The following is a 12595-nucleotide window of genomic DNA, read 5'->3' on the forward strand; positions in this document are numbered from 1 at the left end:
AAGACAAACTACTCCAGATTCAAGCATACCACCCAGTCAACCAAGAATTGAATTTTAAAATATATAACACAGAGAAGACGTCTGCATTAATCTTTAAGCTATTATTGCTGGTCCTTTTCATGTAGCAGTTCTCTATTTAAAAATGTGTCTGTCTCTGAACTACACTTTGAAACCTTTGGTTCAAAGGGGACAGGATTCAATGAAAACATTTCCCATTCCTCTTAAACCTAGTGGTTCTGTAGGTGATTTCTACTTTGATTTACATTTTGGAAAGCTTTTCAGCTCTGGATACAGTTGGAGAAACAGCATTCCCAGACCAACTCTATACTTCATAATAACTGGGCAATATTGCATCATCTTAGAAACGTCTTAGAAAAAAATTACCATTCTATCCCAATCTTAGAGTAAAATTAGAAACTCCCAAGAAAAATTTCACTTTATCATCCTATATTCACTGCAAACAGAGATCTCTAGCTTTTAATAGCAATCAATAAAATCAATAGTAAAGAGCACACAAATATAGAGCTACGGTAATAATTCCACTGCACCAAAGAATTAAGAATGCCATTTTTACTCATTCACAAAAACCCATTAACAGGCATGTCTCTGATAGTTAGATCAGGAAAATTTCCTCTAACAAAAGCTTGAGAAAAGTCAGTATAACGCTGCTTTCAAATAAATTGGTACATTTAAGATTTTCATTACTTCATATTCTCTTCTCTATAATTAATCATCTATGCAACAATGTCTCCCAGAAATTTTTGCATTGATTATTATGTGTATGTGTACACACATATAAGTGTGCGCACTCAGGCTACCCTTCCAAATAGCTCCCCACATACTTTGAAATCTTTTGCTGACTAAAAGAAGAGTCTGTTCTTTGAAATTGCATCTTACTATCCGTGTGGTCCCATGTGGAAAGGCAGACAGATGAACGCTTCCTGTGTGCCGGCAAACATGCTAGGTTTGCTCAGGAGGCTAATTAAAATTGATGCATGCCACACTTTGCATGTTTCTTTATACCAGACCAAAATAAATGATCAATTTTATCATTTATAATTAATCTGTATTCAAGTTATGATTGCTTCTTTTGTGGTCTTGCTTCTTTTGTGGTCTTACCTTTGCTTAGGGACAAAGCATCCTCTCAGTAAACTGACTCTGTTTTTAAAATTTTTTTCAGAATGACTGTCTCATTATTTCTGCCTTTGAATGGTCTCTTAGCTCTGTGTTTTGTGGTTGTTTATAGCACCCATTAAATAACTACACGGAGATGACACAGTCCGAAATTAGGTAAGGATAGAGAGGCAGTGTTAACTGTCCCTGGTTGGTGATAGGAGTAGGCTGCTGTGATAATCTGGAGCAAATAGCATTTTTAATGTTTTACACAAATGAGGATATTCATAAAGAAAATGAAATGCTTCACAACACGGAACTGGTAAGAACTTGCCCTGCTGCTTGTGTGAGAACTGTATTTTTTGGCAATTGTCTGCCTGGATGGCAGGGAAATCTCAAAAAACAGTTTCTCAGGAATTCAGTACAAGGAATACCAATGCTCTGTTAACCCTCAGAGATCCGACAATGAGCTAATCCTTTGGCTATTAATAAAGTAAACTTTGGTTATGTCCATATGATAAGATGATCAGTAACTATCTCTGTAAAAGACCCAGGATAGTCTCCTTGGAAAAACCAAGATGAAAAGAAAACCCAGATGAGAAGGGAGAAACAGGGAAGGTTCCCAAGAGTGAGAATGAATGACTTAGATGCCATTTGAGAACCTGATGGCCTTGTCTAGGGAATGACAACCTTGCAGGCTGACAGAGCCCCACCCACGGAGATCAGCAGGAGGGAATTGGGCTCCACGTTAGCATCCCTCACCTCCCTTTCTCCACTGGCCCTCCGAGATCTTCAGAAGTATATGGATGTTTGGGGACTCTGGGGGGGGCGGTGGAAAGGGGGCCCTGAAAATGACTGGGATGTGGAGGGCTGGCTTTCAGGCCTCACTCCTCTGAGGCAGAGCAAAGAAAGTCTTGATGCAACTCAACTCCCTATCCCTGCCCTCAGCCTAGGAAATCACAACTTTCTCCAAAGCAGGTTGGGGGTCTGGAGGAAAGGCCCCGGGAAACCAAGTGCTTGGGGGAATGGCAAGACTCAGGGGACAGACAGGCGCCAGGCACCCCACACCTCCCTCTGCAAAGGCGCTGGCGTCTTGCAAGCGAGCGCCTGCCTTTCACAGCATCACAACCACCTGGACTACTAATAGAGGCGCAAGAAAGGAGAAAGGGGGACGCGAAGAGGGCCAAGACGCTGTCCTAGTCGAGCCAGGCGACGTGGCGATGAATCAAAAGAATCCAATTAGAGCAAGGCCGGAAGGCGGCTAGCTCCGGAGAACACATTCGCCCAAGTCGAACTCACTCCATGGTATGGAAATCCCTGTTCGCCCCCACTCGATAGGAGGTCCCTGATATCCCGATGCCAACTCCCGCGACTGGGCGCTTAGGAGTTCTGGGAGACAGGCCTGAGGCGGGGGGAGGCGGGGGAGGCGCCGGGTGGGCTACTTGCACGCCCGTAGCCAGCGCCTCGCTCGGCAGTGGGAACCCACCAAGGGGTCCCCCCCATCCACACCCTTCTTGCACTTGCCGGACTATGAGCCGCGGCTGGCCACGGAAGCTGCCTGCCGGGCCGGGCAGAGTTGGCGGCGCGCTCCAAGGAGCTGGGCTGGGTGATGGAGCGGCGGCCGATGTGTGGGATGCTGGCGTGGCCCTCCCGCGGGCCGGGCGGGGACATCTGATCTGTCGGCTGATTGATAAGTGAGGGCGAGGGGGGCGGCAGGCCCTGTCTCCACCTCCTCCTCCTCCTCCTCCTCCTCCTCCTCCTCCTCCTCCTCCTCCTCCTCCTCTTCCTCCTCCTCCTCCTCCTCCTCCTCCCCCTCCCTCCCTCCCTCTCCCCTCCCCCTCCCCCCGCTGCTCTTCTTTCCTCCTCCCCCCTCGGTTCGCTCCTCGCTGCCAGAGGCGCTGCCCGCCGGCAGAGCCGCTCCAGTGGGATCGGGCCGTCCCGGGGGCGCCGCCCGCGTTGCCTCGTCGCCCACCCTCCCGGGCCGCGCGGTGTCAGGCGGTGCCGGGTCTCGCGCCTCCCCGCGCCGCGGATGCTGCGGTCGCCTCCGGGGGACCAGCCGGCCGGGCGCGCTCGCCGGGTAAGTTCGGAACCGCGCTCAGGGCCGCGGGGGGCGCCCAGGCCAGGCTGCTCCGGGCACGGGCGTGGGAAACCGGAGGAGGGTTGGAAGGGGGGACGGGTGGTCGCGATCGCCGGCGCGCCCCCGACACACACACACACATACACATACACCCTTGCCCGCTGTGCCACGCTCTGGACCGTCCGCGCGGGCGTGGTCGGACTCAGGGCTTCGCGCAGCCCCGTTGGGCCGTGACTATCGTGGGCGACCCGCGGGGCCCTCGGGAAATCCCCCACCGGGACTCTTGCGGCCGCGGGCATCCCGCGTGGGGCGTGTGGCGTCTGATGCCCAGTGCCCGACCCCACTCCGAACAGCCCCCCGGAACCCGGGTGAAGCCCTCCGGGTAGAGCTGGGAACTTCGGGGGTGCGGGGCGAGAAAGAGGCCGAGCTAGGCACGCGGAGTCCCCCAGACCCGTGTCCCCCCAGCCTCTGGCCTGATGGACTCTTAACCCCGTCGTGGCCGGGAGTGGGGGAGTGCGGCGTGGAGAAGAGCTGCGGTGCCGCCCGCGATCCCCGATGCTGGTGAGAGGCGACAGAGTCCCCGATGTGCGCTTCCGTCGCCCCGAAGCGTTGCAGGAGCGCCTTCCTTATTTTAGCGTCCGCCTCTGCCTCCCTCGGGCTCACCCAGAACCTTCCCGCTGCCTTCCCGGCCGACTCCCCCAACGCGCCGCGCTCCAAGCGGCGCCGCCCGAGACGCGGGGCCGCAGGAAACTTACTCCGAGCGCGCAGTGGGGTCTCGGGGCGTATTCGCGCCCGGTGGCTGGGTGGAGGGTCGCGGCTGTGGAACTGGGAGGAGGAGAGGCGCCACGCTCTGCGGCTCCAAGTGGAGAGTTCAACATTTCCCTTTAGGGAACCCCCTCTTGTCGCTCCCCGAAGCTAGCTCGACGCCGCAAGGAAATCTTCGCCCTGGCAGTGCCAGGAATTTCAAGCCGCCCTCCTCGCCCCCAACACACACACACACACACACACACACACACACACACACACACGCACACGCACGCACACACTGAAATTCCTAGCAAAACAGTCTGTGTTCTCCAGAAGGCAGGCGGTGCCATGAAGGTCTTGAGAGAAATGACTGTATTGGAGAACGGAAACGAATATTTGCCATTCCACTTGAAAATTGATTTTTGGGGTGAAAGAGTGCATTCGTGGCAAACATCCCGCGGGCTCTGTAAGATGTAAGACTGGGCTAGTTCGTGCTCTGAGTGCTCCAAAGCCCAGGCTTCCCCTGTGCGGTGTACAGAGTCTTGAACTTAAGCTGGGGGGGGGGGGAACTTTGCCTGGTGGAGGTGTGTGCTCTTCTAGAAAACGGATGTGACTGCGGTGGTCTTGGCTGTGGCGCGGGTTGCCACTTAAGGGAAGTAGGCACGGAAGTCATACATGTTTGTGAGTGAATGACTGCATGAATAAGTCATATCTGTCCAGCAACTCGGTATGCGAACTAGTGGCAAATAGGTGGAAGCAAGTGGCCTTCGTTGTGAAAAAAAAATGCTTCAGCACTGCTGTTCCATCACTCTGCAGGCAGCATGCAGGTGCACTGGAGAGAGGGTGAGGGGCCCTTGGCTGGGCTACCTGTCCCCTCTGTAGACAATTCTGTCTCACTGTTGCTCTTTGTTACACACACACACACACACACACACACAACCAACACCCAGTAAAGGGAAGGTTCTTGCCCAAGAACAAGCAAGGAGCAAGAATAAGAGAATGGGGGTCAGGCTCAGGATGTCTCTTTCAAGGGAAGGAGAAGGGGGGGGGCGGGGAGAAAGTTCGAGAAAAAACTCTGGAGGAGACTTCCAGAACCACAGGTTACTTTAGAACTTGAGTGAAGAATCCATTTCCAGCCCTCCTTGGGGGGAAGACAGGGTCTGTATGGGGGAAAGAGTTCTAAGGCCAGACCTTAGAACTGTACCCAGAACCCTGCTTTACTGAATCAGTCATGGGTGTTCCACATTTGAGGCAGCAGTGGGACCCCGTGTTAACTCCTTCTGCAGCAGGCTGGGACAAAAGAGGTGAGGGAGCTGGCTGGAGCATTTGGTTCAATAGGCACATCTCTTGGTCAGTTTCACTCGCCCCTCTCTGCCAGCTCATCTTGTCTCCCACCTAGCCAGACACAGTCCTTGGCCCTTCCAGGCTGTCCTGCAAGTGTCCTCCTTCCTATGAGACTCCGGAGTCCAGGAGACCTTAATATTATTCAGGAAAAATGAGATCAGTACTACAAAAGCCCAGCCTCTGCTCAAGGGGGAGGTGGTTCAAGTTTATCTGATCCCAACCTTGGGGCAGGGAGGAGCTGAGAGAGCCCAGAGATGCCATCCCTTTAGCCAACAGGGAAAGGAAGGTTCATATGCCAGTGGCATACCTTCTAACAGAGCTGGATGGAAGTCCCCTGGCAGTACTGGGCACCTTTCTGTTTTGCTTTGGTCTGCAGGTGCGAGCCTCCTGGCCTCATGGCCTTGACCCTGACGCCCTGGTGGGCGAAGGCCCCCTTCCCTGCGCTCCCAGGCACAGCCTAGTGCTGCCTCTCAGACACCCACACCTCTCCTTCCGTTAGGCAAGACGCACACTCTGAAATCCCATCATCGGGCTAAGTATAACCCTTAGGGGGAGCGGGGTTGCGTGGCTGCTTATCCGCTGGCTTTTTGCAGGAACCAGGCAAGTGTTTCCTGGCCTGGCCTGTGACCACCCAGAAAGTAATTCCGTAGCTAAAGCAGATCCCCACCCCTCACTCACACACACACACCGCCCCCGCTGGAACCGCTCCTCTCCTCCACTGACACGCCAGTGCGGCTCCCAGTCCCGGGGCTCACTTTCCCCCGACTCTGCTTGGCAGTTCAGCCTGAAAGCCCTTAGGACCGGCCAGCCGCGAGGGCCAGGAACCGGAGTCCTAGCCCGGGTGTTTTATTTATTTATTTATTTATTTATTTATTGGGAGGAGGGAGGGGGTGTCCCTAAGCGAGGCGGCTCTTGGAGAAGCCCTCTCTCCTCTCTCGGGGAGCCCGGGCGCGCCGCCGGCCGGGTGGGACGGCGACTGTTCCCAAAGCCACTGCCGCAGCCAGGATTCGGGTTTGGCCAAGCCAGTAGCCAGCCAGGGACGCCTCGGCTCCTCCCTCCCCCACCGCGCGCCCTCGATCCCCGGCTAGTCCCCTCCCCCGTGACGTCACCCCAGCCCAGTCCCGGGGAGCTTGCAAAGCCTCTCAAATTCAAACTGCTCGGCGCACTGCCGCTGCGGCCGCCCGCCTGCCAGCGCGCCCAGGCTCGGACGTCGCGGTCCCGGGTAGGCTCGGGGTCCCGCTCTCTCTCGCAGTCCTCCTCCTCTCCCCCGCGTTCCTCGGGCGCCGGGCAGCGATTTTTTTTCTGTTTTGTTTTTCTTTTTTCCTTTAAGCGCCCCCACCTCCCCACCACCAACCCCGACTGATCGGTCGAGAGAAATCTGGGCACCCCCGCCCTAGCCCCCCGCCACCGTAGCGGAATTTTTTTTTACCCCGTTCTCCTTCTCTTCCGAAAGATGCTAAACTCCTGGAAGACGGCCGCGGAGAGGGGTCCTGTCTTCTCCTGATGCGTGAGTAACCCCCCAACCGACATCCAGCTTTTCCTTGGCTTTCCCAACCTCCCCTCCCACCCCGCGTCAGTTTCCCGATTTTCCCAGCCCCCTCCCCACCCAACTCCCGTTTGGCGCAGTTGGGGGAAAAAAAAGTCAAGCGATTTATGCTGTGAGCCCCAAACGCACGGGAGAGCCCATCTCTTCCGGATTCCCCCCATCCCCCCACCCCCAGGAACCAGAGATGGGCTGGTTTTAGTAGGACAACTCGGGCTCCTAATGACTCCGCGGCTGGGAGCGGCCCGCGGGGAAATCCGGTACAAGCATCTGTGTACCAGGACGCGCGTGTGGGTGGGCTGGGGCGAAGCAGCCGCTGGGAAAAACAGTGATTTCATGCCACCGTGTGCCCACTCCACGCCTCGTCCCTCCCTCCCACGCCTCCCCCTCGCTTTGCCATTTTAATCGGGGCTTCCTTGTCTCTTTCTCCCCTGCATGCTGCTCTCTCGCCCTCCCCCCCCTCAGGTTTGCCTGTCGGTACCTGAGCTGACACCCCCGTGCCTAAAGATGCTGAGCGGCGTCTGGTTCCTCAGTGTGTTAACTGTCGCCGGGATCTTACACACAGAGAGTCGCAAAACTGCCAAAGACATTTGCAAGATCCGCTGTCTGTGCGAGGAGAAAGAAAACGTCCTGAATATTAACTGTGAAAACAAAGGATTTACAACTGTCAGCCTGCTGCAACCCCCCCAGTACCGCATCTACCAGCTTTTCCTCAATGGAAACCTCCTCACCAGACTCTACCCCAATGAGTTTGTCAATTACTCAAACGCTGTGACCCTCCACCTGGGCAACAACGGGCTGCAGGAGATCCGAACAGGGGCTTTCAGCGGCCTGAAAACCCTCAAGAGACTGCATCTCAACAATAACAAGCTGGAGGTCCTGAGGGAGGACACGTTCCTGGGCCTGGAGAGCCTGGAGTATCTCCAGGCCGACTACAACTACATCAGCGCCATCGAGGCAGGGGCCTTCAGCAAACTGAATAAGCTTAAAGTGCTCATCCTCAACGACAACCTTCTGCTCTCACTGCCCAGCAATGTGTTCCGCTTCGTCCTGCTGACCCACTTAGACCTGCGAGGGAACAGGCTCAAAGTCATGCCTTTCGCCGGTGTCCTGGAGCACATAGGAGGCATCATGGAGATCCAGCTGGAGGAAAACCCCTGGAATTGTACCTGTGACTTGCTGCCCCTCAAGGCCTGGCTGGACACCATAACTGTGTTTGTGGGTGAGATCGTGTGTGAGACCCCCTTTCGACTTCACGGGAAAGATGTGACCCAACTGACCAGGCAAGACCTCTGCCCTCGCAAAAGTACTGGGGACTCCACTCAGAGGGGCAGCCACGCAGACACCCATGTCCAACGGCTGTCCCCTACTCTGAATCCTGCTCTCAACCCGACCCGAGCCCCGAAAGCCAGCCGGCCACCCAAGATGAGAAACCGTCCAACGCCCCGGGTCACCGTGTCAAAGGACAGGCAGAGCTTTGGGCCCATCATGGTGTACCAGACCAAGTCCCCCGTGCCTCTCACCTGCCCCAGCAGCTGTGTCTGCACCTCCCAAAGCTCTGACAACGGTCTGAACGTCAACTGCCAAGAAAGGAAGTTCACCAACATCTCCGACCTGCAGCCCAAACCTACCAGTCCAAAGAAACTCTACCTGACCGGCAACTATCTTCAAGCTGTCTACAAGAACGACCTCTTAGAATACAGTTCTTTGGATCTGTTGCACTTAGGAAACAACCGGATCGCAGTCATCCAGGAAGGTGCCTTCACAAACCTGACCAGCTTACGCAGACTGTATCTGAATGGCAATTACCTCGAAGTGCTCTATCCGTCAATGTTTGATGGACTGCAGAGCTTGCAGTATCTCTATTTAGAGTATAATGTCATTAAGGAGATTAAGCCACTGACCTTTGACGCTTTGATTAACCTACAGTTACTGTTTCTGAATAACAACCTGCTGCGCTCCTTACCTGATAACATATTTGGGGGCACGGCCCTCACCAGGCTGAATCTGAGAAACAACCATTTTTCTCACCTGCCAGTGAAAGGGGTTCTGGATCAGCTCCCGGCTTTTATCCAGATAGATCTGCAAGAGAACCCCTGGGACTGCACCTGTGACATCATGGGACTGAAGGACTGGACAGAACATGCCAATTCCCCTGTCATCATCAATGAGGTGACCTGTGAGTCCCCTGCTAAGCACGCCGGGGAGATACTGAAGTTTCTGGGAAGAGAGGCTATTTGCCCAGATAACCCGAACCTGTCAGATGGCACCATCTTGTCCATGAATCATAATACAGACACCCCAGGGTCACTGAGCGTGTCCCCCAGTTCTTATCCTGAGCTCCACACTGAAGTTCCACTTTCGGTCTTGATTTTAGGGTTGCTGGTGGTCTTTATTTTATCTGTCTGTTTCGGGGCTGGTCTGTTTGTCTTTGTCCTGAAACGCCGAAAGGGGGTGCCAAGTGTTCCCAGGAGTGCCACCAACTTAGATGTCAGCTCCTTCCAATTACAGTACGGCTCTTACAATACTGAGACTCAGGATAAAACAGACGGCCACGTCTACAACTACATCCCCCCACCTGTGGGTCAGATGTGCCAAAACCCCATCTACATGCAGAAGGATGGCGACCCAGTAGCCTTTTACCGAAACCTGCAAGATTTCAGCTACGGCAACCTGGAGGAGAAAAAGGAAGAGCCAGCCCCCTTGGCTTACACCATAAGTGCTGCCGAGCTGCTGGAAAAGTCGAGCACACCAAGAGAGCCGGAGCTGCTGTATCAGAATATCGCAGAGCGAGTCAAGGAACTGCCCAGTGCCGGACTGATGCACTACAACTTCTGCACCCTACCGAAAAGGCAGTTCGCCCCTGCTTACGAATCTCGACGCCAAAACCAAGACAGAATCAATAAAACCGTTTTGTATGGAACTCCCAGAAAATGCTTTGTGGGACAGTCAAAGCCAGACCACCCTTTACTGCAAGCTAAGCCGCAATCAGAACCAGACTACCTCGAAGTTCTGGAAAAACAAACTGCAATCAGTCAGCTGTGAAGGGAAATCATTTACAACCCCAAGGCATCAAAGGATGCTGCTTCAAACTGCTGGAAGCACTGCCTTGCCTTTGTGTTTGTTTCCCAGCGTCAGTGGGGGACTTTGACAGTGTCTGGGGGATGGGTAAAGCAATGATACTGCTTTTTTCAAGTTTTCCTTTAAATTATTTCTCTTGGTTTTCCTCCACCCACCTTCCACCACTTTTCTTCTTAGGAATCATCACTGAACATGAATGTTTCTACATTTCTTTCCTGCATTTTCCCGTGTATTTTGTTTATGGTTTTGTTTAGGTTATCTTTCTTCTTTTTATTTTTCAGCCTGGGAATGGAAAGAGGAGATTATGGTGAATAAGGAAAGCGCCAGCAAAGTTTTCCAATGAAAATGGATACTGAGTGTATTTTGTAGATGAGACTATACATTCTTTTGTAAATAATGATATATGGTATTTCTGTCTTCGGTTACCAAGTATAGCCACTAGGCATCACTTCTTCGTGTTAAAGTGCCTTTGCACTTTAAGTACATTACTTAAATGTTGCTTTTAGCTTTGAGAAATTGAACATATTTTGATGTGTTGTATTTTTGAAATTAAAAACACTGTAAAATAGATTGAAAATGTCAGCTATATTAAGTCAACATACAGTTTGCTTGAGTTATAGAAACCAGCCTATCGTTAAATGATTCTAGTTCTAGGACTTTATAGATTTAACTGTAAAATATTTCCTTTCCTCTGGATTTGTTCTCAGTGATTTTATTTAAGTCAACTAAGGGGATTTAACAGTGGACTAGAGGTAATAAAGCACCTCAGTTGGGATTAGTGGTTCATTAATAAAATATATTTAACCCAATATCAGAGTGAATTGAACAATTAATGCCCCCCGTAAATCATTATTTTAAACTAACATGGTCAGTGTTTTAGATTATTTTCCTAATTAAGAGTACATTACACAACTTGTAATATATTTTTCCTGCATTAAATTAGATATTTTTATATATTTAAATGAAAGAGTCTGAATTTCTAACTTTTTAATTGAAATTAATATTTTTTCTGCCTATTGAAACATTTTCTATAAACACATACCAGTAGAGGCCGCCACACACCTCATTAAATAAAGACTTACGAGCCACTAGGTACCTTGAAGGAAGACTTCAAAGGTGAACTTCAAACTTCCCGAGTAAATTCTCCTGCAAATTCACAGCAGCAGAGGACAAATGTATACATTACTTTCAGTTTCTTTTAGGATTTCAAGTTAGACTCAGAATCCTTCTCAATTTTCACATTTTCAGAGAAAGCAGCGTTTGCCTCTTGAGTTTATTGAAGCATTAATGGGGTGCTATCAAATCCTGTAAGATTTGCATATCCAGATGCATTTTCTAGCACCTAAACCCAGAAAGTAGACATCAGTTCTCCCCCGCCTTCGTCAGGCATGTATTACTTGAATTTCTTCCTAGTCAGCTCGGACTAGCCTTTCTTTTGGTCTTCACATTAAAATTATTTTCACTAACCGAGTCTAGGTAATATTCCTGAAGCCTTATTAATTAGCCTGTAAATAACTTTTAGATGCAAACATTATTGTGTGATTTAAACAAACAGCCCTTCTTTACAACAAAAAATAGTTTTGTTTTGTCTATTGTAAATCCTTATGCAACTGGGATGGTGATCTGCATATAAAGTAGTCCAGCTTTTCAATTCCTTATTAAAGCAATTGATGGCATCTGAAAGAAGCACACTGTTTCCTTTTCATAAATAGGTTACTGCACATAATAATCCTTTCTTATCATGTGGAGATTGAAGTGGATCCTGATAATTTACTTTTATAGCTTAAAATGACGAATAGTATATTATCTGTCACTATAAATGATTCATGTGATAGGCTTTCCATTAGAAATTATTTAAGTACAAATTATTTGGATTAATAAATGCTGGCGTGAAATTTTTTTATAAACAATGGAAGGTAATTTTGCATCTAAAATTGTAAAGGGTATTCAGGTAAAAAAAATGCCCTTAACAACCTAACATCACCGAATATCTACAGAGACAAGTTAATATTTTCAGTTTTTGATTAGAGACAATTCATATTTTGAATCCATTAGTTCAGAATTGAAAATTATGGGCTGAAATGGTCTACAAAAAGCTAACACAAAAAAATACATTTCACAGAAGAGGAGCTAGAACATTACGCTAACTGGATTTGTAGCTGCACTCATCTGGTTCAATGATGAATACAAAATACAGGGATAGGTACTTTCGGAAGTGATCACTAACTCTAATTAGTAAACATCCTACCAAGATAGTTTTTACATCCAAACTTTATGAATTAAACAGTTGATTCCACTTCAGCTATTAGTATCTTGAAAGTCATTCCTATAAAATGCCATTGATTTTAAACTAATTTATTAATCTTAGATAGAGGCAGTGTCCTATTTATTTAGTTATCTGATTTTCAAAGAGACCTTTTGGAAGAATTCAGAATCAAGAAGTCTTGCTTAATAATTGCAGTTTAAATTCTAGAGCCTCATACTTTTATGATACTAAGTTTATTTTCATTGGATTCTAAAATGAAATCACTTTCTTGTGGACCAGACTATTTCATTTAAAAACACAATGCACCATATATTTTGAAGCTTTATTTTCTAATGCAGTAACAAACACTTCTAAGTTTTACTAACTTATTAGCATCCACACTGACTGATTATATTGCGTTTGCTGTATCCTCACATGTTTTCAA

At 49.8% G+C, this 12595-nt stretch overlaps 1 protein-coding gene across 2 annotated transcripts; it reads left to right on the forward strand.

Moving 5' to 3' along the window:
• The first annotated feature begins 3017 nt into the window (after positions 1-3017).
• SLITRK2 (SLIT and NTRK like family member 2) lies at positions 3018-10714 on the forward strand. 2 transcript variants are annotated; one of them, XM_056130192.1, is made up of 3 exons: positions 3018-3190; positions 6612-6788; positions 7290-10714. In XM_056130192.1, exon 3 carries the CDS (start codon positions 7332-7334, stop codon positions 9867-9869), a length of 2538 nt encoding a protein of 845 aa, XP_055986167.1. In that variant the 5' UTR covers positions 3018-3190; positions 6612-6788; positions 7290-7331; the 3' UTR covers positions 9870-10714. The 2 variants fall into 2 exon arrangements, with proteins under 2 accessions (XP_055986167.1, XP_055986166.1); XM_056130191.1 differs by having other exon boundaries at positions 6735-6788.
• The last annotated feature ends 1881 nt before the right edge of the window (positions 10715-12595 follow it).

This window comes from Sorex fumeus, unplaced genomic scaffold (genome assembly GCF_029834395.1).
Source record: "Sorex fumeus unplaced genomic scaffold, SorFum_2.1 ptg000075l, whole genome shotgun sequence".
Lineage (NCBI taxonomy): Eukaryota > Metazoa > Chordata > Mammalia > Eulipotyphla > Soricidae > Sorex > Sorex fumeus.